Here is a 27,275-nt window from a genome sequence, read left to right on the forward strand (position 1 = left end):
CTTACAGATACTCGACAAAATTGGAGGAGAATCTGTTGAGTGTGTCTCTATAAACCCAGTTATGAAGCAAGACGACTCAACGAATTACCCAGTGGAATTTTTAAATTCTTTGAGCGCGCCTGACATTATTCATTTGAAAAATGAAGTTCCATTCATATTATTGCGGACACATACTTTGTAGTAGTATAAGACTTAAAATATCAGAGACACTTCAGCGTAACATAATAGAGGCGGGAATTTTGAGAGGATGTGACACCGGCGAGCGGGTGTTTATACCAAGAGTCCATCCCAAACAACTTTCCAATTCATTTCAAACGAGTCCAATTCCCGGTTGGTCTTTGTTATGCAATGACTATCAACAAAGCACGGGGGTAGACTCTACGCGGGGTGGACTTTGGTGTAAGCTGCTTCTCACACGATCAACTATATATGTGGCTTTCTCCCGAGTGAGTCAAGGAAATAAATTATTTGTATACATCCCGATAAACCAAACGTCCAATGTTGTATATAAAAAGGCATTGTAAATACTTATTAAATAACTGTTTTTTTGTATATATATATTATATTGTAAGATTCAGAAGTGTAATTTTTGTTTGATATATTGATCTGTTTATATCAAATATTGATTTTATTTATCCTTGGTAATCCATAAATAATAAGGGTTTATAAAAAAACCCTTATTTACATGAATGAAGTCGTAGACACAGCTAGTTAATAAATAATAACACGTTTTGCTTAGATTATTATTCAAATTGAAGGATTATGAAATTATTGAAACCCAGTTTGTCTATATTTCACATGAGTAAGGAAAGAAGTGTTCTTAATACTTTTATTCTAATAAGATTACAACTGATAACTTCCCAAATTTCTTCACAATAGTTGCCGGTTATTATGAAAGATGTCATATTAGTAGCTCAGTTTCAGATCCTTAGTTGTCATTTTGGTTAAACAAATAACATTGCCATCCATGATCCATCTAAATATAGGTGATCTATGGAGTAATCTTTTCAGAGTATGATCTTTACAGAGAATAGCAAAGCTTGAACGTTTTGTAAATTCGATGGGACCATATGAATATATTTGAATGAATTGGGAGTCACCTTGTATATTCAATCTTGGTAATTATTCAAATAAAAAACGTACCTTAAAATTTTGGTCCATTAACATAAATGCAAAAAAATGTTCGGTTGACTTAGAATCATTTCTTATTTTCAATTGTGAATAAATTTATTTAATTATTTCAGGTAATTCGTAAATAAGGAGTTTCAACAGTTTCACTATTTCCCATGAACATGATTGAAACAAAAACCAACAAAGAAAACCATTATATTCATAATATCAACAATAATAATCAACTATTAAGCGTAATCTATACATAAATTCACCAACCATCATGGTATTCCTTCTTAATATATAAAATATATTCCATGGGTACATTGTCTGATCGCCTATACAATTTTTTCGAAAATACTGGTGACCTATTTCTCAATCCGATCCTTTTTTCTATGGGTTTGACTGTGGTAAAATATACGTTATCAGAGAAATCGTGTATCGGTTCGTACATGCTGCGTTCTTTCTCACAATTTGTTTTCGGCATCTCATTTTCCATAAATCTTCTATGATTTTCTGATTCTACTTTCGGAAGTCGTATGATAGTAGAACCTGGTTGCATTGTTATGTTAATTTCACCAGGATTAAGAACTTTTTCTTTCTGTGTTCCATACACAAGATCTTCAGGAATTGTTTCTGATCTCTCTTGGTATTGCCTCCTTATATTATAAGGTACTGTGTGCGTTAATGTCGAGTAAATCGGTTTTTTTATTGGTATTTCTGGATGTTCATAACTGAATAAGCTCGTTTGTGGTGCTCTAAAACAGTAAAATATTCAAAATTCTTAACTATACGGATTTAATCTCTTTATTACAGATATACAGACAAATTGGAACGATCGCTAAAACACACACAGCGTTATTGAAACGTATAGTCCGGTTAGAGTAGTGTGACTGCAAATCGTGTATTTTCTCTTTGTTTATATATAATATTAGTGTTCCGTAACTAGTGTTACCATATTATATAAAGATTAATTTTTTTATTTCTAAATGTTCTTGATTTTATTTATTGGTTCGAATATAAATGACAATAAATTTTATAGGTTAGGTAGTTATAAGTGAAGTTGAAATTTATAGGTTAGGTGAGGTTAGTTGGTTGTTAATGGCGTTGAAGTTTTTATAGAATTTGTTTTTTAATAATCTAAGGGTGTACACTAAGGTTATTTATGTCAGTTTTCTTATTGATGTATTGATCATTTTGAGCAATATCTGTTGGTTCTAAAAATAGACATTTTTTGTAGTTTTTTTTCATTTGTCAAAACCTTCAGATTCATAATTCATGAGTCGTTAATCTATCAGGATATAATCTGCTATCACTCTTGTGGGAGGTTATCAGGTTGATGATTCTGATTAATGTACTTTTTTTCACAATTTAAACAGGCTATGTGATATATTATGATAGACAATTTATTGATTGGTGTTTTATCTTTTATTTTAGTAAAAATATTAAGGGTTTGACTGTCTTAATATTGTGTCGCTTAAAGATTCCAGAAAGTTTAGGAGTAACTGATGTTATATATGGTTAAGGTGTATAAATAGGTAAAATAGAATTGCCAGAATTGACGTTTAAAAATGATGATTCAATGTTTGAGTCAGTGTCAGATGTTATACAAAATTCGTTTCAAAAAATATGAAGGATATGAAAAAAGTTTGTGAAGTATTTCAAGATTCTTTTTATGAAATATTGGATCAGAAATTTTGAGACTCTAGCTAGATTTTTCAAATTCAATATTAAAAATAATGGAATAAATAGATATTACTTGTAGTTTTTCCAAAGTCAGTTTAAATAAATAAGAATAGAATAAAAATAAGAACTTATAAATTTTTATCCAAGTCTTATTAACACTTTAGAATCATTACAAAAATTTATTGGTGTCACCGTTTCAAGTAGTTACTTTAGCACAGTTTATTTTTGATAAAACCATGGCTAAGAACCATTTCTATTGATCGCCTTCATATTGTTGTTTGGTTGTCGTTATTATCTGCAAAAGTACTAGTAGAAAGTGAACCAAAATTTACATTTGGCAACTTCGCTTCTTTACGCCGAATACCAAGATAGGGAAACCTTTAAAATGAATAATTCCGTGACGGATTCAGGATTATCACAATATCGCTGACAAATGGCCGAAAACAAATCTTTTCGGCCCAAATCATCTTACAGATCCGTTGTAACATTCATTTATAAGGTTCAGTCCATCCAATTAATAGCAAATATGCACATTTCTATAAATTGTAAAAATTCTTAAGAAGCTGTTAAAGTTTTCGACAAAGCTTTCAAAACCATTGAGGTTTATAATATATCTATTTATTTTCGATTACATTCGTTTCTAAATGCATATTTGTTATCTGAATATGTCGTAAATTAAAATTTCTTGGCCAGAATATATGATTCACAGACCATATCATTATGGTCCATATCCATTAGATAAAACTCTATCACACAGACTTCTTCGCACTTGGTGTTGCAGGTTTTCTGCGGTTCACCGGTTCACCGTCCAAATGACGATATGGGAATAATGCAACCGCAGCTGTATCCGCCCGTCCCCCAATGACCCGTTTTACCATTAAAAATGAACAAAAAATATTCAAAAATAACAAACAAGAAGGAAAAAAAATTACACAATATATATTCCCAAACTGAAAGGAAGCGTTTTTACACAGACTGGAGGCCTCTTGTCATCTTCTTCGAGCCACTTGGTCGTCTATTTTTCTTTTTGTTTTTCTTTTCTTTTTCTAGCCTAGACAGCACAATCCTAGTCAACACCATAACCGCAGCTCTCCAGAGTTGTTATTCCTAAATCAGAGCCAAATCCATCAAACCTTTCTCCTATAAAAAATTTTCTTTATCCCACCAAAATATACCTATCGAATCTCTTTCTCTGTCAACTTTTTTCTCATATGAGATTCTTTTTACCTGTCCCCTCCATAATGTAAACAAAGACGAATCTTTGTTTACATTATTTTGTAGTTTATTATCCAAATTTAATAAAGTTCACTTTTTTGTTAATTGTAACATAGAAACAATTTTGAATAATATTTGGTGAAGATTCAGATTTTGCAAATGGTGGCACCAAATTTCAGTTATCGTGTGTTGAGGTGTGCTAATGGTTTGTAATATTTTTTTATCTTGTGTTGTAGAAGTCTCAAATACGTTAAAGTTTTTAAATGTGACAAGAGAACTCCAGTTTCTTATACTGGTGTTATAGTTTTTGCAAACATTCGAATATTAATGTATGCCATGTATCTAAGACAAGGGCGCTCCAATCAAGTCACCGTTGTCGTCCAAAAAATTGTAATTTTTCAAGCAAAAATGTTTTGATTAACAGAAAATTACTTAATTGAGAACTTTATAATGAATATATATAATCAATAATTTCTAGAAACTTACCTATAAACATCTGTAGGAGTGTTGTATGGTTGGTTGAAGGGGTAAAAACTTGGTGAAAAATTCGTATTTTTTTCTTCAAGAACAATATTTTTGTTAGCTGTGTTCATAGGTGCAGGTCTACTGCTAAATGGTTGACGTATATTTGAAGGATTTTCATTTTTTTGCTTTTCAACTTTATCTCTTTCGGCTCTCCATTTATCTATATTGATATAATCTTTAGATTTCTGATATTTACTAGTATTTTTTGTTACAATATTCTTCTTAGGTTTACTGATTAAATTATTTATTTGGTGTATGTAAGACTGTTTCGAACTCTTTGGCAGTTTGTTTTGTTTCTGTGAGACTTTTTCTAAATGGATTTCATAAACCGCTGGTACTTTCACTACTTGTATGATTTTTGAATATTCAGAATTATCAACATTATGAATTATCTGTTGTAGCTGTTTTAAATCCATGACCCCTTTTCTCATACCATCCATATTAGATTCGTTTGGAAAAGGTGTATTCCGAGATTCCACCTGATAAAAATAAGTCATATTTAAAATTTTATTTATCAACTTTAAAAAAATATGTCTCACGAAGTAACTTTATTAGGGAGTAGAAATTCATATTTTATGTGTAATGTCATTTTGCAGATATTTGATAATGATATAATATGAGAGTCAGAGACAAAAAGTATTCTATTGAAAATAATTTTTATTATGTTTATTGTATTGAAAATGTTTATTTATAATGATAGATCATGAGGATTGTGGATAGTATGGATTTGTTAATATTACAACTTGTTATTTAAAGACATATTTAACAGATATTTATAGATATTATCCACGTTGCAATTCTTTCCTAGTAGTCTTTTCATGTCATTTGGAAAATTGCATTGTTGTCTTTGCGACGCGTATAATGTACATTCTAAAATTATTTGTCTTACATTAAGTTCTCGGTTACAATGTGTATACATAGGTTTGTTACTTCTACATAGTTAATATTCGTGCGTAATTTTAGTTTGACCTTTTCTTAGTCTAGCTACTATTACTTGTTTTGGACAATTACTGCATTTTCGCGGCCATTGTTTAACACTTTCCTTTATTTGTTTTAGTTTTTGAAATAATCTTTGCTACTCAGATTGCCACTGAAGATTCATTTTCATTTTGATATATGCTTTCACGACACTGTATACCTCACTATTCATTATATATGTACATCACTGCAAACCGTAGCGTCTTTTGCGTGTTTGTCAGCATCTTCATTTCCTTGTAGCCCCACAATTATCTGACATATAAGTTGTTGTTTTGTATTCCTTTTCAATTTATTTAATTTATACCAAATATATACGCTATTTTCTATGTCTACTCCTCTGGTCAAACACAATGAATTTTTATTTTGTTGTCATCTGTAATTAGTTTAAAAATGAAGTTTATGTTGTTCTTGTCTACAAGAAACGAATTTTGAAAGTAAAAAGTCAAAAAGGGAAAAGAAGAATAGAAACCCGGCAGTTTCAAATTAATTCCTTATACTTTTAACTCAATCTGTCATAGACTTTTTATTTGATTCTGGCTATTCTCATTGGCTTTTGCTACTTTAGATAATTGCTTTACATTTTAATATCCATTTATTTCCTGTGCTCTTTAAGGTTTTCCTTTTTGTCTTGGCTAAATCGGGAACTACTGTGTAATTTTTAGATTGTTTCCTTCTCAGAATTTGTTCTGTCCATTAACTTTGTAGTTTTATAAATCTTTGTTTAAAATCAATCAATTACTTTATTAAGATCTGTGGAATCTGTAAGTAACTAGAAATTTCGCTATTTAGCATGGAATTAGTGAACAGAATCATTTGGAAGAAATTGCTTCGATATATTTATTTTTATTTTTTTTGTGATCAATTCAGATTAAAAAATTTGAAAATGATAAAAGGCAATGTTCTTTCTGTATGCGAACAACCTATTTCATAGATCTAGGTTTTATGTTTATTACTAGGAAAGTTAACAAAATGGTACTAAACTGTAAAAAGATTGCAAAAAGTAATAAAAGTAGGTTATTTAAGTTTGATTTGATGGGAAATTGGCTTTTCACAGTCAAATTTGGTTAAAAATTGGACTTACACGATTTAATTTGTTGATAAATAGGTTTTTAGAGTTTGATTTGATGGGAAATTGGTTTTTTACAGTCAAATTTGGTGAAAAATTGGATATATACGATTTAATTTGTTGATAAATAGGTTTTTAGAGTTTGATTTGATGGGAAATTGGTTTTTTACAGTCAAATTTGGTGAAAAATTGGATATATACGATTTCATTTGTTGACAAATTGGTTTTTCAAGTTTGATTTGGTACAAAATTGGCATTTAACGGTTAAATTTGGTTGAAAATTGGATTTACAAGATTAAATTTTATAAAAAATTGGTTAAGTTTGATTTGATAGAGATTCAGCTTTTGAACATCAACTTCGTTGCCTCTTGTTGGGATATAATAATTGGAATCAATTATATATTTCCTCTACACTAGTTATAAACAAAAACTCCTGTTTATATTGGAATGATTGATTTTGGGATGTCTTTAATGATTTCTGAAGTTACATTTATAGTATAATGGAGCAATAATAAATAAGATAGTTTATAATGTTTAATTATTAAAAAAAACACTAAGATAAAATACAGGTTTAAAAGTTAAGGCACAAAAAAATAGAGGAATAAATATAAGAAACAAACAACGAAAAGAGAAAGAATTGATTGAAACTTTGAAGTGAATATAACTTGATAACTTGATTCTCATTGGTTACGTCGCTAGTTAATGACAATTAAGTTTAGTATACATATCATGTTGACATCTATGATTTTTGGAGGATTGGGAAAACGTTTGTCAACTAAACTCATTAAAACTCAACTACAGATGAAACATCCTTGCACGTTATAAAAAGTTTTATAGAAAATCCTTGTAATCTATTTGGAAAATGGCATTCAGGATGTTACTGTTACTGAAGGATCCATCTCTAAATTATTAAGAAAATAAGTTTCATCTTTATAAAATATTAGTAGAAGAATTATCTCAAGATGATAATGATAAAAGAATGAACATTTGTGAAACCTTGAAGAAAAACGAAGATACAGAGCATCCTTTTACAAGTTAGATAGACTTTTCCGAAAAAGACACATTTACCGATCTATTGATACTAATCCTAGATGGAATTATAAAACCGTAATTACCGTATTTATATCCACTTTTTGAAAATTTTCATTTTTTGTTAAAGGTTGACCAACAATTACTGCTTCATTTTTAAGTAATGCTGGTAAGAAGTTAGTAGATTTAACTTTCACTGTACTGTTTGGTAAATTATGATTATTCTGTTCGAATCCTATACCATAACCAGCTCCAAGATTGATGCTAAACGATTCATCTGTATTTCTCTTCTTAGGAATGTTTTCAGGTGTGCCATCATTTTGCTGGGGAAGTAATAATAGCAACTAAAACAATATAAAAAAAGAATTTTTTTTACGTCCGTTATAATATTCACGTTTTTTTTTTTGATTTTCATTTATAAAGAATGTAATTTCTGAATCGGTCAAAAAGCGTGAGAAAAGTATCGTGGCGGCTCATTTTTTCACGCTTTTGCGTAAAAAAGTGAGGTTACGTGTCATTTTTTAACGCAATTATAAAATTGTTTTATCAAAATAGTGGGATGTGAATGCTTTTTTTCTTATGTCAATTCGCTTCTCCGTTAAACTGTCACACTTTTATTTCTTGATATTCGTTCAAGAAAATCCGTTTTGTGTCTAATTAAATGTAGTATAGTATTATTAGTAGTGATAGAGAGAAAGTTTAAACTTCACCCCAGAAGATGTTGTTGAATCGGCAACTGCAGCGACTATGAATCTTCTCCCTGAGTATATGAAGGAATATAATCCTTTTATGGAGTAGCGTACTAAAAAAGGCATAATTAGCTTCACAGAAAGAGTGTTACTAGCTTACTTTGAAACTAAATCCAAAATGTGGTCTTCAAAAATTTGGTGACTTATTCAAAACAGAAAGGCATCCTAATGGTAAATAACGACATAGGCATCAGTAAATACTCGAAGCTCATTGCATATTTGAAAAATAAATCAGTTAGCTATAGACCCAAAAAAACTAAAACATTTGCCCGTCAATAAATTAATAAGTTTCTGTTGCAAGCTCCAGACGATCATTATCTCAGGCGATAAGGTATGACAACAAAAAATTTGAATGTAAGCTTAGATACTATTTGTAACATGGAAAATGCAAAACCCAAGCTGTAGGTATTAATACATTTTCAAAAATTCCCTCGCTTATCGCAACATATTTAAATTTACCTAATCCAAAAAACTACACTGGGCATACATTTCGACTCTTTTCGGTGTCTCTATTAGTGGATTCCGGTGGTGATATAATTTAACTAAAGAAGCACGGTGGGTTGAAATCCAACACAGTTTCGGAGGGTTGCATAGACGACACAATAAAAAAGAAAATGGATTCCGCATTGAAAATTTTAACGGGAACAACTAGTTCGACTTCAAGCAACATTGTAAATGTTCACGATCCTATCAACAATCCAATAAGTAGTAATACAACTATAGACGTTAACTCGTTAAATATTGACAATTCAAGTCACTTCAAATTAATACTGCTCACAGTTGTACTTTCAATATTACTATTACAAAATAAAAATTGATAAAAGCATATTCGAATTTTTTTTAATTCTACGGACAAGAAAATTTTTTCTATGAAATTCGTGAGTAAAGTACCTTTTTTTTCACGCGTAGGAATTGCTGGTCAATTCTCCCTACGTGAAAAAAAGTATTACTTTACTCACTTATTGCCTAAATAACTATTTTTGGATCAATGTACCGAATTTTTTCATAATCACCCCTTCCTATGTAAATGTCACTAAAAGGGTTGTTTTATATGGAAATTGTAGAAAATCTACTGATTCCTCTCAAAATATTTCCACATTCACTGAACCTAATTTCTTTTTCTTTCTAGTTTTAGCCAGTATTAGAAAATACAATATAACAACCACCTGTTTCAATGTTCGAAATGACTTTTCTCTCGATAGTACCTCAAGCCCCTGATATATCAGCATCTAGTGATCATCGAATTGTAATTGCGTCAAATTTGTCTCCTTTGTTTGCATTTACTATAATATAACGGACGCTCCATATTTTCATTATTATCTAGCAAGGCAGAGAAAAATAATTTACTAGCCTACTGTGAAGTAGAATAATAAGAATCATCAAGCTTCTCAAAATAGCCATTTACTGGGAAATAATCTGAGGTAGCTAAATCTTGCGAATAGAGTGCATGCATGAGGGTAGCAATTTAATTCATTAATTTTGGTCATTGCAATAATGAATGTGTGAGCTGGTGCATTGTCTTGATGAAACACTTTTTTGATAGTTTTTCCTCTATCAAGATAGTCAATGGAAATTTTCCCACGCTCATCCTAAAAAACCGACGTCATGATCTTGACTGCAGATGGAACGGTCTTTGCCTTCTTTGGAACCAGTTCTTCCTTTTCATTCCATTGTTTTAATTGTTCTTTTGTTTCGAGGGTGAAGTGATGGACTCATGTTTCATCCATGGCATTATTTCTATGAAACATTGCCAAACACTCGATGGAAATATCTTCACGACGCTGTTTTTGTTTCATTGTGAGCAAACGCGACACCCATTTTGCTCACGGCTTTCTCATGTCCAAATTTTTTATGAGATGTATCTCATAATATGTCTGCTAGCTCGCGCATTTTCATTCGACGATCATCCAGTACCGCTTTGAGATTTTCTTCAAAATTTCTGGAGTCATCACCTCATTTGGTCAACCACTGCGATGCTGGTCTTCGCAGGTCATAGGGCTTTTATTTAAATTCTGCTCACCAATATTTTAATATTGAGAACAATTGAGCAGTCTCACCTAGAGTAGAATCTAGTTCAGCTTTTGTAGTGGTTGGGCTAATGCCTTTCAAATAAAAGTATTGTATCACATAACGATTACCAAGTTTTTCCTTGTTTACAAATTCACTGAAAATGTTCACTATTAATGGCTGCCATACAAATATCAAACAACGTGGCGTCTTCAAACTTGAAGCATATGCTGTATAGATAGTGTACTTTCCAATACAGTGGTATTTTTCTAGCAACTACCACCATCTCTAGATCAGGCCAGGAACTTCTGGGCCCATCCTCATAAGTCCTTTATGGTGACGCGTCTGTACGTCAGAGCACAATTAGACCGTCGACTGAGTAAAATTGGTTCTGGGGGTGTCAGCTAAACAGCGACTTTCTACACAGTGTGCCTTAAAAGAATGAGGACCAGCTAATTAGTGAAAATTATTTTGTACAGGTAAAACTGTATGATCAAGTCCGCTTACAAAGATATTCTTTGAGATCGGTAAGTATAAGTTGACAACGAGAATAATGTGATACAAGTGAGGGCACTTTTGAACGATTAAGTATTCGTGGAATATGTGCGATACAATAGTATCAAAAGATCAAATGTCGTGCAACGTTTAAGCATACCAAGAAAACCCCGACATATGCAAACGTTTTCTTTAATTTTTGCGTGACATGGGTATTTAAATAAAACCTGGAAACGAAGAGACAATCTTCGGAGTGGTAAATGCCTGCTGCCACACGTCCAAAGAAAGTCATGATGGCTAAATCATGCTAATCACTATTTTTGACATCTACAGATTAGTTTATTATGATTTATAGAGTCTTATACAATAATGAGGCTCAAATTTTATCGGGAAGTCCTCAAACCACTGATACACGGTTCAACGTATTTGACCAGATATCGTAGACAATTGAAAGCTTCAGTCCCATATCTCCATCTACATTATCTGGTTAAAGCAGGATTGCCAAAGATTTCCAAGCTCCCGTAAATCCCGATCGTAGCTATCCTGACATTTTGTTACTTATAAAACTCAAAAAATTCATGATACAGAAACATTATGTTCAGAATGATGACTACCGGAAATCATTCAAGAGGTAGATATTTTAATACACTTACTGACATTACTTTTAGGTCATATTCTATCAAGTACTTCTTGATCAAATTGCTGAGGCTCGAATAAAATTTTTGCTGCTATTCGATATCAAACAACACCTGAAGTCTTCTTCTGATAAAGCTGATAAATATAGAAAATGCATTTTTTTCTAAGATGCCATATGATTACAATTTATAAACGTAAATGCCTCAAACATACGCGATCACGACTTCTATGATTTGGATAATACAGCTCTGCAGTTCTAGAAATGTCAGTCAAAAATTAATTTTTTTTCAAGAACGTATGAAACTAGTACAAAAAGTATTTTTTGCACGCATTTTTTGACCACACACTTACTTTTTGCACTTGTTGCATAAATAACTATTTAAGTTTAGAAACTTCCTTGTATATGTAGTAATTTTTAAAAATTGATAATACCAGCCAAGCAATAAAATATAGTTATCACCTCTGATACTTATTTAATGGCTTCCATGCGAGCGAAGCCGGGGGTAAAAGTTAGTAATAACATAATTCGTAGTATTTTTATAAATAATATTAATAATACTGGACGATTTTCAAATAATTACACCCTCACTGGCATTTATGAAAGTAACTTTTCTATAAATACAATCACTCTCACCACTTTTTAAAGATAAAAATCACTTACTGTCACTCCAAAATTACACTAACACTTACCAAAAGATATTTCATGTTTCTATTATCTGTTAAACGAAAGTCGAACTAACAACCACCGTTTCGAGTAAGGCACTGAACTGTTGGTATTAATAACTTTAATTTGCAGAATAATTGTTTCTACTTTCGTGCTTTCGTGCCGCATTTAATTAATATCATGTACTTGAGAGGTGAAATTAAAATGTTTTAAGTGATTTATTGATGAATTTCATAGTTATAAACTTACTTGTAGATTAAAATGTTCCCCTTTCATTATTTTTAATCCGTCTGTTAAACTTACTAATTGTGAGCAGCGCTTTCAATTAATATATTTTAGTAGGCTATTGATTAAGGTTTTAAGAGTAAAATAACAGTTTAAGAAGCAATTTAGCGAAAAGAAGCTTCTTTGAATACAAAGTATTCCCAAATTTTAAAGCAATTGCAGTGAAACTTAGATTATGGTTGATTATGATCAGTTTTAATAGCATTAGAAAATAATGAGTAATATTTAATTTAGTACAATTTTAATGAAATTATTATGTACGATTGATTGACATGATTATTGATACATTACACTATTGCCGAATGCACACGGATTAACTCAAAAGAAAATTATTTCTGGCTCAAATCACTCACCAGTTTGCAATGAGTAACATAATTTGTATTTGAACATATTAGGGTGAACATATTACACTCTTAGATCGAATGTGTATTGATCTTGAACTTCTGTATGTTGTAGTGTTCGGGAAAGCTGTTCTTTGGAAGCTGATTCCACAGGCTTACACTTCTTCAAAGAAAGGAGTCCCGATAATTTGACGTTATGGATATCTGCAGGCAAACTTGGTGCCCTTGAGCCACGTCTGCCGTTCGAGTGGATCTTGTAAATACTGCTCTAGATTTTGGACAGCTCAGAAGAGCATCTGCCGTGGTAGTATCTGTGAAACAGAGTCAACTCTGGATCGCCTAAGTCGAACTGCTCTCTTCTGTATTGAGTCGAGAATCTTCAGGGTATGCTTGGGACTCGAGCTCCACATGTGCAAGAAATATTTCAAAAATGGACGAATCTGGGCCCTGTAGAGGACTAGAAGCTGTTGCGGAGTATATAGCATTTTCGTTTTAAAGAAGGCTCCAAGTTTTTGTGAAGGTGCCTTGGCTAAATCAATGCATCAATACACAAACGACCAAAACCATCAACCAATCAATGATTCCGTGCAGTGTCATAATAAATCTGAATTTTACGTAATGAACGGCATCCAAAGCGTGGAAATAAACAATGTCAACTAGCAAGGTAATAGCATTAGCATTTCAAGTATAATATCCATTAGAAAGAAAAAACTATGACATGGCGTTACTGGAATGTTTGAAGGAAGAAATCGCGAAGAAGCGGCCCCAATTTAAGAGGAAGAAAGTGCTTTTCTATTAAGGCAAAGCTTCGTGTCACAAATCGATGGCAAAATTGGGCTTCGAATTGCTCTAAGTTGTCCAATTTTATGGTCAATTCTTAATCGCCTCTCGACTTGCTTTCCTCTGTATTGAGTCGAGCATCTTCAGGGTATGCCGGTATTGCGTCCGGACTCCAAATGTGCGAGCATATTTCAAGGATGGACGAATATGATAGTTTTGATTTTCAAATAAAAATTTTGGACTGGATTGTTTGATTCGACGTGAGCTAATTTAGTTTTTTCATAGTTAAACTAAAACGAGGATGTAGAAAAGTTCCTGGCACTCGAAATTAGTAGATGAATATATTGTTTTAATACAATTATTTATTAAAAAAAGGCAACTATTGTTTACTCTTGAGTTACTCAAGGTTCGGACACAATTGAGTCTACAGTGTGTGTAGACATTTCACCAATCAGTTGATAACTAGGTGCCTTAGGCCGCTTCATACTTTAGTTTCTTTTTAATAGCTCAGTGTGTATTGGAAGTAAGTTTCAAAATAAATAGATATAATATATATTTATAAAATTTCTCAATAAAGGCTTTCTCGACACAATTTAGACCCTAACGAACTTTCTCAAAACGAGAACGATTGTTTTGAACTGTTCTATATCGTACCTACTGGTTTTATAAATATTTCAAATTTTCATATATTAAGGTAGGTATTGTTACCGAGTTGTATACCTGCATTTTTATATCTTCGCTTATTTTTTCTTCCCGATTATTTTATTACTTAGAGAATAGCATATTTGATTGACTTTTCTCACTTTATTCTCAATTTCTATGTCCGTTTTCCACTTCACTTCATCTATTATTTATTCTTCAATTCTTAGTTCTTTCTCATGTCCTTTTTTTCCTTTTCCACCGTTCTTTTGCAATTTTTGATATTTATTTCCATTCTCAGCTCTTCTATGGTCTTTATACATGTATCTACTTTTTCTTCCATTCCGTCAAATGTATATGCTACTGTTACTATATATTCTGTATGTACTAATTCATCTATTTTCGCCGATTCTAGGTTTCTGCAGCCAATTATTCTCCTTAAGTTTATGTTTCTTCTCTTCTTCTTGTCCAAGAAGCTTTGATGAATATTCTCATCATCATTTCTTCACAATTACAAGACGTTTAAAACGTAAAGAACTTCTATTAAAACATTAGGTAAGTTAGAAGCATCTAGTATTTTAAGGAGAAAAGTTCTAAGAACTGTAGGGTTAATTTCAGTTCACTCAATTCATTAAGTCAACAAACCTCAATAAACCTATGAAGTTATAAAATTTTCCACCAACGAGAACAGTGGTTCATCATCACTTCATTTATGTATATGATTACTTTCAAAGTTCATAAGAGAATTATTTCAAACCCCAGGCATGATTGTTGGTGTGGAAATACCTTCCACAATACGACACCAGAGAAAAAATGAGAATTTACAATTCCTCGCGTGAAAATTTAAACCAAAAATTCAAATGGTAAGTTATTTTGATGGTGTTCTATAATTTTCTTATTTTCTATATCTTTATTCATGCAGTGACGTCGTCAGATAGTTTGTTCATTCAGTTAGGTTATTCTTTTTTTCTGTTAATTTGGCCTATGCTAACATGATTAAGTGGTTAGGGAATATTCTCGAATTTCTATAAAAATCTTGAAAGAATATCCTAGGGCTTCGGATTCGTCATAAAATCAGTGCACTACAGAAATTGACAGTCGAATTTAGATAAACATTGAAATTTTCAAGATGTGAACCTTAATTTCAGTTAATCATGGATTTTTGGAATAAATGGTTATAGATATAGATAATCTGATTTTTAACAAAACCATACAAGCAATCAGATTCATATCAACCATTTCACGGATGGTAAAATTAGATAATTAGCTTCCTTGGATATAACAAGCTTTATACGATTATTTTTTACTTCTGATATATGTAAAGGACGTGGAAAGACATCAAGATGATTTTTTCAACAAAGATTTGTATAGTGATACTTATTTTTTAACAGAGTCGCCACTCGGTTAAGGCATTTGTGCTAATGAGAGACTAGTTTTCTTATACCCAATGCATAGAAGTGTGCTGGAAAACATAAGTAGGTCCTTACAGCGTTTTGGAGCTCTTCGTTGGTATTCAAGCATTTAACCACGCCACCAATTCTCGAAATAAATAATACTATTAGATCAGGACTGTTTCCAAAATTTTGAGGAACTTCTTTTGTCACATTGGTACAAAGCGGCCGTACATTTTCATGGATCAGAACGGGAGATGAGAGCATGCCTTTTTGTTTGTTTTTCGGCGCTCTCCGGAGGTGATCTAGGGTTTTACGATAGACTTACGCCAATATTTTTCAACGTACCATGAAACAAACAAGATTTATGAAAACATTGTTTTCATAGTCAAATTCACAGTTTTTGGGGTGTGTCGGAAGATATTGCTTTGATTGTTATTTGGTCTCTGGAATATCGTTCAGTACTCCAATCTCGTTTCCAGTAGCAATATTCTTTTAGAAACCGTTTCCCTCACTGTTATATCATTCGAGAAACTTCAGAGGCAATGTAAGAAAGCGTAGTCCTCGTATAATTGACGCAAGCATATTTGTGATTTTTAATCATAGTCTGTTTTGAATTGTCAATTAATTTCATTTTTATTGATTTGTTTGTTGAAAGTTAACTACTAGTACTTATTGGGTTAAATTTACAATATATGGAGGAAATAGATTGTTTATTGAATTCAGTATTAATGACAAAATACCAATCTTGTGTCATAATCATTAAGAAATAAATTTGAATAAAATAAGGATGTTTATGATTTATCTTTTGTAAAAAATACTATAAATACGTACGCTAATGTAATTGTTTCATTTTTTATTTGGTAATAATGTTAGCCTTATTATAAAAAATGTCTGTTAAGCAGTTTTATCGTTTGCTTTTTTTAAGAAATAACATCGGCATTCTAATCTAAACATGTATTTGGTTTGGTGTTTTTTTATATACCTTGTTTGTGGTATATCAGCAATTTTCGAAAATGGTAATTTTTTGTTTTATATTAGAGTAGTATATTGGGTTGGGTTTTATATTAAATTAGGATCTTATTATAAACTGTTAAATACAATATAAAACAATTTAATAAGAAATTTTTCAAATTAATTGAACATTTATATACAGGTTTCTAAATTCATGCGACAAAATTCAGGAGCTAATTGCTCGTATGAAATTGAGATGGGCCTTTCCTATAACAAAATTTTCTCATCCCTCACCTTTTCGAGATATCACCCCTAAAAGGTGGTGACTAAAATTGAGTTTTATTTTTTTTTTCGGTGAGTGTAGAAACTTGAAATTCTGTAATGTTTGTGTACTCGAAAAGGACTAACTAAGTGTATTTTTTCAATATTCTTGTTACATTATACGGTGGTGAAATCAGCAACCCTTACTTTTTTCAAGATAAAGTTTCATGAAATAAAATTATAACTTGAAATCCTTGTTTTCTTAAAAATATTTATTAAATAAAATAAAATTTCATGAAACGTCATCTCAGAAAATATTTGATACTAAATGAAGTGAGGCTTACTAATTACACCCCTTTATAATGTAACAGAAATATTGAAAGAATACCCTTAGTTTGTCCTTTGCAAGTGCACGAAAATTAAAGAATTTCTAACATTATTGAAGGCTTAAAAAATATATAAAACTCAATTTTAGCCACTAAGGGTGATATTTTGGAAAGGGGAAGGAAAGATCCATCTTAATTTGTACCGTGAGGATTTTCATCTGCCAATAAATATGAATTATACCAATTAATACAATCGTCTCGTGTGAAACCACCTTCATCAGTAAACAGAATTTTTGCAACAAATGTTACTACTGGAAAATTTTAATACCTTCTGAAAGTATTTTCAATAAATAATTACAATTTATGATAATTTTTTTCAGAATGTCTCTTTATGACGAACGGTTTCCTTGGCATGTACAACGATCTAAAAATCTACGTATTTTCTAAACCATACATTTTATGGTTATACAAAGAATATCTTTTTTTTAAAACATCGATTGAAAAATTCATTTTTGCTATCTTTAGATAGCTAAATGCAAAATGCTAAATATTTAAGTGCTTGAACAGAAAAAAGAAAACATTGCAATTTATGGGTGATAAAAGCCATAGAGCCGCCATGAGTTAAGTCCAGGGTATGATTTTTTCTCTTCGAACCTATTAGAGATTGAGGTGCTAATTAAGTACTCACAAAATAATTAGAAGAAAGTCGAGAAATATTATTTCTACAGTGTTTGGAGACCTAAAGACCACAATGCATGATGTACTAAATCCTAGTAAGATGTTTCCAGTCAGTTTTAGCAGTTAAAAATTTCTACTAGAACTTAGTACATCAGGTGTAGTGGTTGTAAGGTTTCCAAACAATATAGAAATTATATTTCTTGACTGTTTTCCGATTATTTAGTGAGCACCTAATTAGCACTTTTTAAAATGGACAAAACCTAATAGGACTTAGTACATCAGGCATGGTGGTTTCCAGGTCTCCAGCCACTGTAGAAATGATATTTCTCGACTGACTTGTGAGCACCACATTCTCTAACAGCTTCGAAGATAAAAAATAATCCCCTGGACGTATTGTAATTTTTTTCATTACGTTGCTAGCATCACGTTTACCTAGCACAGCATTCCGTTAATGTAAAAATTACAGAGCACCTGATTTTAGAGCTTGACACCTAATTAGCACCTAATTTTGGTATTTTCTAAATGCAATTTCTCGACTGGCGTTGCTGGCGAGACGGAGCTTCGAATGTATAATTTAGAAAATATACTTAAATATATGTTCTGATTTCGCAACTTTAAATGCCTATAACTCGTATTAGAAAAATTGTTCATGTCACAGCATTATTTTCACGGCATATAGCACTTTCGAATTTTTTGCATAAAGTCCCGGAACACACTTTATAGTATCAATATATGTATATTATCAATAGTTACTATATTTAAAATCAAAACGATATCGCTCCTTTATTTATGACAAAATAGTTTTTATTTGCTATTTATAAGAAATGGATAATTATTTTTAGAAATAACTCTGAAATGCAAAGGAAAAACTTTCAAAAATGTAACACTAACGGCATATTATCCTGATTATACTAACTCTGATCAAGAGAACGGATATCAGGATTTGAAGGGGAAAAAATTAAGAACTTTACAGGTGAGGTTTTATTAGTATACTAGAGATGATTGACTACTTTTTCAAAACTTGTTTAGAAATGGTGTTCCACAGAAGTAAAATCGTCGAATTATGTATAATTTTTAGGATTATATAGACAATAGAGCTGACTTTGTAACGCTTGCAATGGACGAAAAACTTTCTATTCCATATGGAACAAGAGTATGCATACCTGAATTGAACGAACATTTTGGTCACCGAATTCTTTTGGAAGTTCGCGATACCTCTTATGAGTTAACAGGTACTGGTTATAATAGGGCAGATATCTGTGTTAGAAGCGAAATAGACAGTTACGATATAAATGTGAATAGATTTGTAACATTGGTTTTGGTTTAAATGATTATAACATATCAAATAAAATAATTTAGCTTAACCTAAAATTATAAGTAGCGTCTTTTATTATTGAAGAGCGATCTTGATTATTTTTGAAAAAGCTGATTGAATCTGTAATATTAATATGTCAAACTAAAAACACCTTGTATATATCCAATGATTTGACATTTGTTTCATAGTTGATATTGATATGATGACGGTTTGATACAACGCGGTGAAATCTAAAGCTACAAACGTGGGCTTTTTGTTTTGTTATTTTAAAAACAACTGTCTCAGTACATTTTTAATGATTTCCAGAAAGGGTGTAATTGATTTGATTCTTTATAGATTTATATGTAACGCTCGCCAAGGAAATAAAAATTTTAACATTTATACGTAATTCTATACAGTTCCAGTATCAGAATCCGGTCTTATGAAAACGAATTCAGACGACCATCACAAAATTCATCCTGTAGCAAAGTGCTGTTGTATTGAATGAAGTGGACTGTATAATTTTATTTTGTATTTAAATTTTCTATTTATTTTAAATGAAACAAAGTCCCATTTATTTTCTGGAAGCAAAGCTTCTTTTATTAGAACCAAAAACGTTCTTACTTCGGTCTATATAATACACATACTCGTTCTCGTATCGCTACATAAAAACGACAAGTAACGAAAAAAGAGAGACTGCCAGAGGCGTAGAGTAGAATGAATTTCTAAATAAAAATTAAACTAAAATTAAAACAAAATCAAACAAGTGCGACCACGTTTAAATTTAGAAAATCAGCGTAATACGGTGCGTGGTTCAAGATGGTGCTTTATCACAAAAAGTCGAAGCGAGTTCATTGGTACCTAAACAATTTTTTGACAAAGTTGAATTTTTCAAGTATCTGTAAACAACTCAAATAGCACTCTTATTACAACATGTTCTGAGTACGTCCATCATTGAAAATGTCAAACTTTATGATGGCAGTGTTAGATTTTACATATTCACATCAATGTTGCCATACCTCAAAACTTAAATACTACCTACATCACCTAATAAGTCATATTACCGACACACAGATGTCGTTGCCATTGTCAAATCCAAATGACGTTTATGAAGTACCAATTTTCAAAAGACTAAAAAAGTGACAGCCATTTAAGCGTGTCTTAATTTATCATTGCTTCACGATGAACAAAATACTCCACTAGCTCAGCAATGGCCTCAAAAGTATTAACTGGATTCTGCTCCATCGAAGAGAATTATTTGTTATTGGTTTGCTGAATTTAAATGTGGTCGTATAAACAACGATGCTAGTGAACGTGATGGTCATCTAATTGAGGTGGTTACTCCAAAAAAAGTCAACAAATTGGTTACATCTAATCGTAAATTAAAATTTCGTGAGATAGCCCAGGCCGTAAAGATATCAGAAAACATTGTGTTTACAAGCATTTGACCATGAGAAAGCTATTTTAAAAGTGGGTGCTGCGTTCGTTTAGTCGCAGTTGATCAAAAACCACAACGTGTTGATGATTCAGAGCAGTGTTTGACCATGTTTACAAGTAATAAATCAGATTTTTTGCATCAATATGCGACAATGGATAATACATGTATCCATCACTTCACTTCGGAATAGAAACTATCATCATCTGAGTAGACTAAAGCCGGTGAACTACGTCCAAAGTGTCCAAAAGCACAACATTTAGCTGGGAAGATTATGGCTTCGGTATTTTGGAATGCGCATTGAATATTGTTCATCGACTATCTCCAAAAGTGAAAGTTAAGACATTAATATCTAATACTACATAGAGCTGTTAGATCGTTTTAATGCAAAAATCAAGAAAAATCGGCATCATATATCGAAGAAAAACCACTGTTTCACCAAGACAATGCACCAATTCACAAGTCGTTGGCAACGATGATTAAATTGAACGAATTACAGTTTGAATTGCTTCCCCATTCACCATATGGCCCCCAGTGACTATTGGCTATTCACTAATCTCAAAAAATGCTCGCTGGTAAGAAATTTAGCTCAAATGATGAAGCAATTACTGAAACTGAAGTCTATTTGGAGGCTAAATACAAATTCTTCTACAAGCACGGCATCGAGCAGTTAGAGAAGCGTTGGAATGATTTCGAAGATTACATTAATGAATAAAATCGATTTTTGACACAAAAATGTGTTTTTATTAGTTAGTCACACGACTTATTGAGTGTTAGCAATTCTCGTATTTGTATATAATTCCATATTCAATTTATTTTCGTTTTAAATATTTGTAGGTTATGTCGTACATCTTCTTTCGATCTCGTTACCAATACCAAATCTACGAATATTAATTCCGTTCTTTATATTGGCTCCATCGTTTAAGTCTCTATATTATAAATTTTCATCTCACTTTGCTCTTTTTGTTGTTTCATTTATTACTATTTAAAAAGTAGTGGGCATAACACATTTTTGTTTAACACGATCACCTTCTTATTAGTTTTGTATATTGTTTTTATCATTTCTATTGTCTTTTGATCTATATGACAGTTTTCGAGTATTCTGAATACATCTTGAAGAAGGTCATGCTAATTATAATTTGGCACATTGAATCAATAGACTTCTCCCAAAAAGGAACCACAACTACAAGTGCCCATTCAGATCCAAAATTACGTGAGGCTATAAAAGAAAAAGCACCGGGAAAGTTGCTTCAAAGTATTTTCTTGCACTAGGATAAAGCATGGTCCGTAAAGGACGAATAGACGGGAGCGGAAGTTTACTCTGAGGTTCTGGGAATAAGGGAATCCTTGAGGCTTAGAAATGACTACAACATACTGTAGGCCGAGCTGCGGGCAATAGAACGAGCCGCGGAACTAATCCGATGCAGAAATGAAACGGTGCGTGACATCACAATCTACACGGATAGCCAAGCGGCTCTGAGATCACTATCGTCTACGGTAGTGAGATGTAGGTCAGTGCTGAGCTGTCGCGAAGCCCTGTCATGGATTCGTGACCGAAAGGCTAGACTCTGCTGGATACCTGGACACAGCAATATAGAAGGAATCAAATGGCAGACAAGCTAGCCAAATTGGGAACCACCAGGAGCGGGGACGAAGCGGTGGGCTTGCCACTAACACCGATCAAATTGTTGAGAGACACGATAGATAGAACATTAAGAGGGAGAGCACGGCAAGAGATGGAGTAATCGAGATGACTGTGCCATCTCACGCTCCTTGTGGCCGGTGCTACAGAAGAAGAAGACAACAGAACTGCTAGGCTATGGGAAAGCCTCGATCCGAAGGGTCGTAGCAGTGATTACTGGTCACTGCACAGTAGGCTCTAGACTCAGGAAAATGGGTATCAGAACCGACGATCTCTGCAGAATGCAGTTAAGAGGAAGAGACAATAGAACACCTATTGTCACTGCACAGCATTGGCGTCGAAACGACTACAATGCATGGGTAATGAAATATTGGAATGTCTGGAAGAATCAGTGGAGCTGGGTGTTAAGGACCTGAATTACTTCATTGCAAACTGCAAAAACTTGGGAAGAGGGCAAGGGAAGTGAAATGGTGCTGACTGAAAAGTCAGCAAGGGCATCACAATGGGCCTAAGGCCTCCGAGTGGATCTCGGCTGAAAAGTGAAGGTCACTCTGTTAATCTAAGCTAACCTAGGATAAAGCACCTAGTCCGCTATAGCTCAGGCAGACTGCGAATTATTCTTTATTAAAACTATGCAAAAGAAGAAATTATAGTGTTAATATAAACAGTGTTAATATATAATAAGAAATCATTGAAACCAAAAAAATATTTGTTTTATTTCTTAATAAATCAATGAGAATATTTATGGTACTTAGCGACAAGGGTCGTCTTCTTTGCCTCTACTTGTAAGCAGAGGTTTAGTATACTGTTGACGAGACCTCATAATATTAACACCCATATTGTTAATAGTATCATAGTACTCGCTGTTACCCGTTCTGTGTACAAACCACTCATCTATTGCTGTTGGTGCTAGAAAAATAAAAGATTTAAAATATTAATATGGTCATTTCATATCCGGCACATGAAAGAGTTAAATTTATTTATGGAATATTACCAAGAAATAGTAGAGTCATGTTTTAATACCTCTATAATAGTGAATCTGCATATCTACCATAAAAGGGCATCAAAGAGGTTATGAGAGTTAAAAAATTGAGTTATAAGCTCTATTTGGTTGATAGTATTTCTAATTCTGCGGAAAATATGTAGATTGAATGAATTATAAGAACCTTGTACTCATAAGGAAACTTTGAACCATTTATGAAGCAATTAGTTTTTTGGAAAAAGAATGATTTTCATGAAAAGAATAAATAAGAATAAAGGTAGAAGTTATTTTAATTCGAATCGACAGAATCGACAGGAGAAAATTGGGGAAGAAAAGTTATACTCACTTCTTTGGAAACTGATTTGTGGACAAACATCTACAAACGGTTTAGGGAAGGTACTGGTCCTGAATTTAGTAGGATCTCTCTGTCCGCGACCCAATCCTATAACTTCTCCTTTAACTGGAATTCCTACTGGAGAATCGATAGCTGCCATCAGTTTTTTATATGCAGTAACAGGTAAGCCTTTTTTAATAAAATCTGTTTGATAGATAGTCTCCATTTTTTCATCATCATTGTCACAAGGATGGTCAAGGATATCGCTGGATAATATTGCCATCTACAAGAAAAATTAATTGTAGTTATAAGTAAATTCAACGGAGAAATGAAATGATCAATAATAAATTCCACAATCGTACTTAATATGAGTTTACAAATGCATCTTTTGGTTTTTAAAATGTGTTGAATAGCCAAAATAGAACCAATCGATTGCTTGTTAAATTACCTATATAATTCAAATTTATTAAAAACGTATGAAATATTAATTTAATTTTCAGCCCACATTATTGACTACCGTTTCAACTTTTCAATCGATAATTTTGAGGGGTGAAGCTCCCTACAAGATAAATAAATAGAAAAAAATAATTTTCATAAAAATATAGCAATGTTACCCAGAGGTTTCAACCAGTATTGTTTTTGAAAGGTATCGAAGTTGTTCAATCAATAGTTATAGTTGAATTTGTCGATTATTTAGTGATAATGGGCTCTTTTATTGAATTTTGTACCGTTTATGAATATCATTAAACTATAAAGATTGTCATGATTCTATATATACTATATAATAGTGAAAGGTACCTTACAATATTTTGTTACTAATAAATCGTGAGCTTTTGATTTTACAAAAAATTGTTATGAAATTTATAATATATGATATGAATGCAAAATAGAACTTACTGTTAAATGGCAATAAAAATTTGGTTAATTACACAATCTTACAATTTACCATAAGCGACAATTTTGAAAATATTAACATATCGAAATAAACTTAAAAGATGATGTCTGCAAGACTTTAATTTAGTTGTAAGTAGCTTTAATTCCATGATTTAAAACAGAATAACTAACTATAGATTTTAGGAATTGCATTTTTCTGTAATATCATGTTTACAATATGGTTTAATGCTAGTTTAAGCAAATAATAAGGTCACAGTTACGCAGACATTTTTTTGCCAGTTGTCAATAGCGCGGAAATATGATTAAAATTTTCGTATTAAAGCTGAATTGATTAAAAAAGTTATATAAACAAAAATGAACAATTTGCAATTGTAATTTCTCTAACAATGAAGTGGTGCCTTTGGTTATGAAGAAGCATAGTGAAATGTTTTCGATAGAAGCAAAACAAATTTAAAAAATGAGTGGTACAATTTAAAGATTTGCTCTAGATCAAATAACTTTTTGTTTTTTCGGCGCTTCGAAAATATTGATAATTTCTTCATCATTATCGTCGAGTTCATCAAATAAGAAGAGCAAAATTTCAATCATTTCACCAAAACCCCTCTATAATATCGTAAAAATGTGGAAAATTTGAAAAAACTAGGTTCGGATCCTCCGTTTCACATTGAATTGACGTTTAAACTACCCCCTGATCACTGGTAACATTTAAACCGAAGTTTGTCGGTAAACCCCTTTTCACTTGTAAAATTTGTGCACTCATAGATGCCTCTTTCACCCGTCATCTGCTCCACTTAAATTTGGATGAAATTCGACTGGTGTCTGGCCATTTAAATTGACATGGCCATCCTCTCTTTATGGGCTTTACGGATGAGCAAGAATGACGCTGGTGCATGGAAGGGGAGGAATCTGCAGATCACGTTATAGTGAATGCTCAGCACTCACACGTGCAAGGTTCGAACACTTGGGCAAGCCTCACAATTTGCATAGTGATATCCAAAGGTTCAGGACAAAGTGCCTGATTGGGACGTTTGCCTTTGCTAATTTCAAGTGTACCTATAGTATAAGCTATCGACAACATTCAATATTTCGATAATTTTGTTATCCAAAATATGTAACCTAAGAAACAATTTTTTTCGCACCTTCTTACTGAGTTCTTCTAGTTCCTTGTAAAGCTGCATTTCTTTTTGAGCCAGTTTTTTGTACCTTCCCATTTCTGGTTCGTATAGATGGAAATCACAGTGACAATAAGGTTCTACTAGTGTAGCCACGTAATCATTGTTAGGTTTGGCGCGTGCTGGAGGTTCAGAAGGTCTAAAAATGAGATTATTTTTTTTGTAATAAAAGTTTACTTTGTATTAAACAATTTCAGAAGTTATTACACATATTTCACATGTCTTGTTTAAAGGAAAAGTAGCTACACAGTGGGATATATTCCTACACATATCAAATGAACTCGAAGTGTAAACCTGACTATTCATACTTTGTTGAAATTCATGGAGATTGCTCACAGAGAATAAAATACCAATACCAATTTCTTGCAACTATTTAAAACCTTTATAATTATCGCTGTGTAGAAATTGAGAAAATTCAAAAAAAAACAAACTTCTTTCGCAAATGAGAGTTTTAAGTTTTTCTTTTCTCTGATATACAACACAATTATAATTGTTATGAACAGAGTGTTGAAAAAAATTCTCTTTTTTGTACTTTTACCATACATAAAGTATAACATCGCTTCTGTGCATACACTAACAAAACTTGTTAAATTCATTGCCAAACAGAGATTTTAGAAGCAGAATGGGATTCTTCGGCTACTAACCGAAGAAAAGTAATGGAGAAGGGGACTAATTGAAGACACTTGTTGTAAGAGCAAGCCTAAAACATTCACAATACGACAAATGCTAACACCTACCTAATTTTATGAATGGGCAGTTGACAATGTATCTGGAATGAATTTCACTTTCTCCATACGATATTGAAACGATAAGTCAAGAAAATTTTTGAAAAACTGTTTCAACCCAGCAGTCACTATTAGGAGAACACCGCAAAAAACTACTAGTTTGTGGTTATATAACTACTGTATATGACTGAATGTGGTGGTTGGTATATGTGTTGGATAAGAAGAGCTGATTGCAACTAAATGTAATTTTTCTACATCCCGCTGGTCCTTCTTATTATTGTCATATCCAAGAAAACCAAAGGTTAATACTGATCGATGTACTTTGTAGAGTTATTCTTACTATATTTACTGGAAGGATTATAATATTTGAAGAAGCCATAAAAACCTCAGAAAGTATGAAGTTCTGAATAAATTTTGCTTGAGACATTAGTATTAAAAATTCAATTTTGTGTAAAAAAATATAATTTATTCAGTTAATAATTCTTAGTAGCTTAGCTTACAAATATTTAAAAATCTCGCTATCGAAATAACTTTTATATTCATTTTTACAGTGGTTTTTGACTTAGAATGTCAATATGATTTCTAAGAAAATTACATTTTTCCTTGTAAATTCTAATTGCTCATATTTTGAAAGGTTGTATGCCATTCGATTGAGAAATAAATCTGAAGTAATAAGAGGAAATTATACTAAATTTCTGTATTCAAATGCTAGTCTTAGATAGATGTATTAAGATATTAATTAAATATTAATCTTCATTAAATTGATAATTATCATACCTAGAAACCATTGGCTTTGGATATGGCCATTTGTAGTCTCGTCTATTGCTAGTTAAAAACGTTTCCGAATCCGCCATTTTCACTTAAATTTGGAATTTACGATATTAATTACTTCACTTTTGTATTTTTCATCACTAAATTTTTAGCAGTCGATAAATACGGCCAAATTAATTTAAAAGTAACTCTTAGAATAGCATAAACTGCA

At 32.0% G+C, this 27,275-nt stretch overlaps 3 protein-coding genes across 3 annotated transcripts; 1 reads left to right on the forward strand and 2 right to left on the reverse strand.

Annotated features, from left to right (window-relative positions):
• Positions 1-1,381: 1,381 nt before the first annotated feature.
• On the reverse strand, positions 1,382-12,201 carry LOC130448290 (uncharacterized). The gene is made up of 4 exons (XM_056785576.1): positions 12,187-12,201; positions 7,696-7,953; positions 4,498-5,015; positions 1,382-1,868 (listed from the first exon to the last, which is right to left on the reverse strand). The coding sequence occupies exons 1-4, from the start codon at positions 12,199-12,201 to the stop codon at positions 1,382-1,384; spliced, it is 1,278 nt and encodes a 425-aa protein (XP_056641554.1).
• Positions 12,202-16,491: 4,290 nt separating this feature from the next.
• Positions 16,492-19,186, forward strand: LOC130447465 (uncharacterized). Its single transcript, XM_056784296.1, has 3 exons — positions 16,492-16,615; positions 18,658-18,788; positions 18,894-19,186. Exons 1-3 carry the CDS (start codon positions 16,552-16,554, stop codon positions 19,140-19,142), a joined length of 444 nt encoding a protein of 147 aa, XP_056640274.1. The 5' UTR covers positions 16,492-16,551; the 3' UTR covers positions 19,143-19,186.
• A 3,751-nt stretch (positions 19,187-22,937) lies between these two features.
• LOC130448291 (uncharacterized) lies at positions 22,938-27,147 on the reverse strand. The gene is made up of 4 exons (XM_056785577.1): positions 27,071-27,147; positions 25,536-25,707; positions 23,515-23,785; positions 22,938-23,095 (listed from the first exon to the last, which is right to left on the reverse strand). Exons 1-4 carry the CDS (start codon positions 27,145-27,147, stop codon positions 22,938-22,940), a joined length of 678 nt encoding a protein of 225 aa, XP_056641555.1.
• Positions 27,148-27,275: the final 128 nt, after the last annotated feature.

This window comes from Diorhabda sublineata, chromosome 8 (assembly GCF_026230105.1).
Source record: "Diorhabda sublineata isolate icDioSubl1.1 chromosome 8, icDioSubl1.1, whole genome shotgun sequence".
Lineage (NCBI taxonomy): Eukaryota > Metazoa > Arthropoda > Insecta > Coleoptera > Chrysomelidae > Diorhabda > Diorhabda sublineata.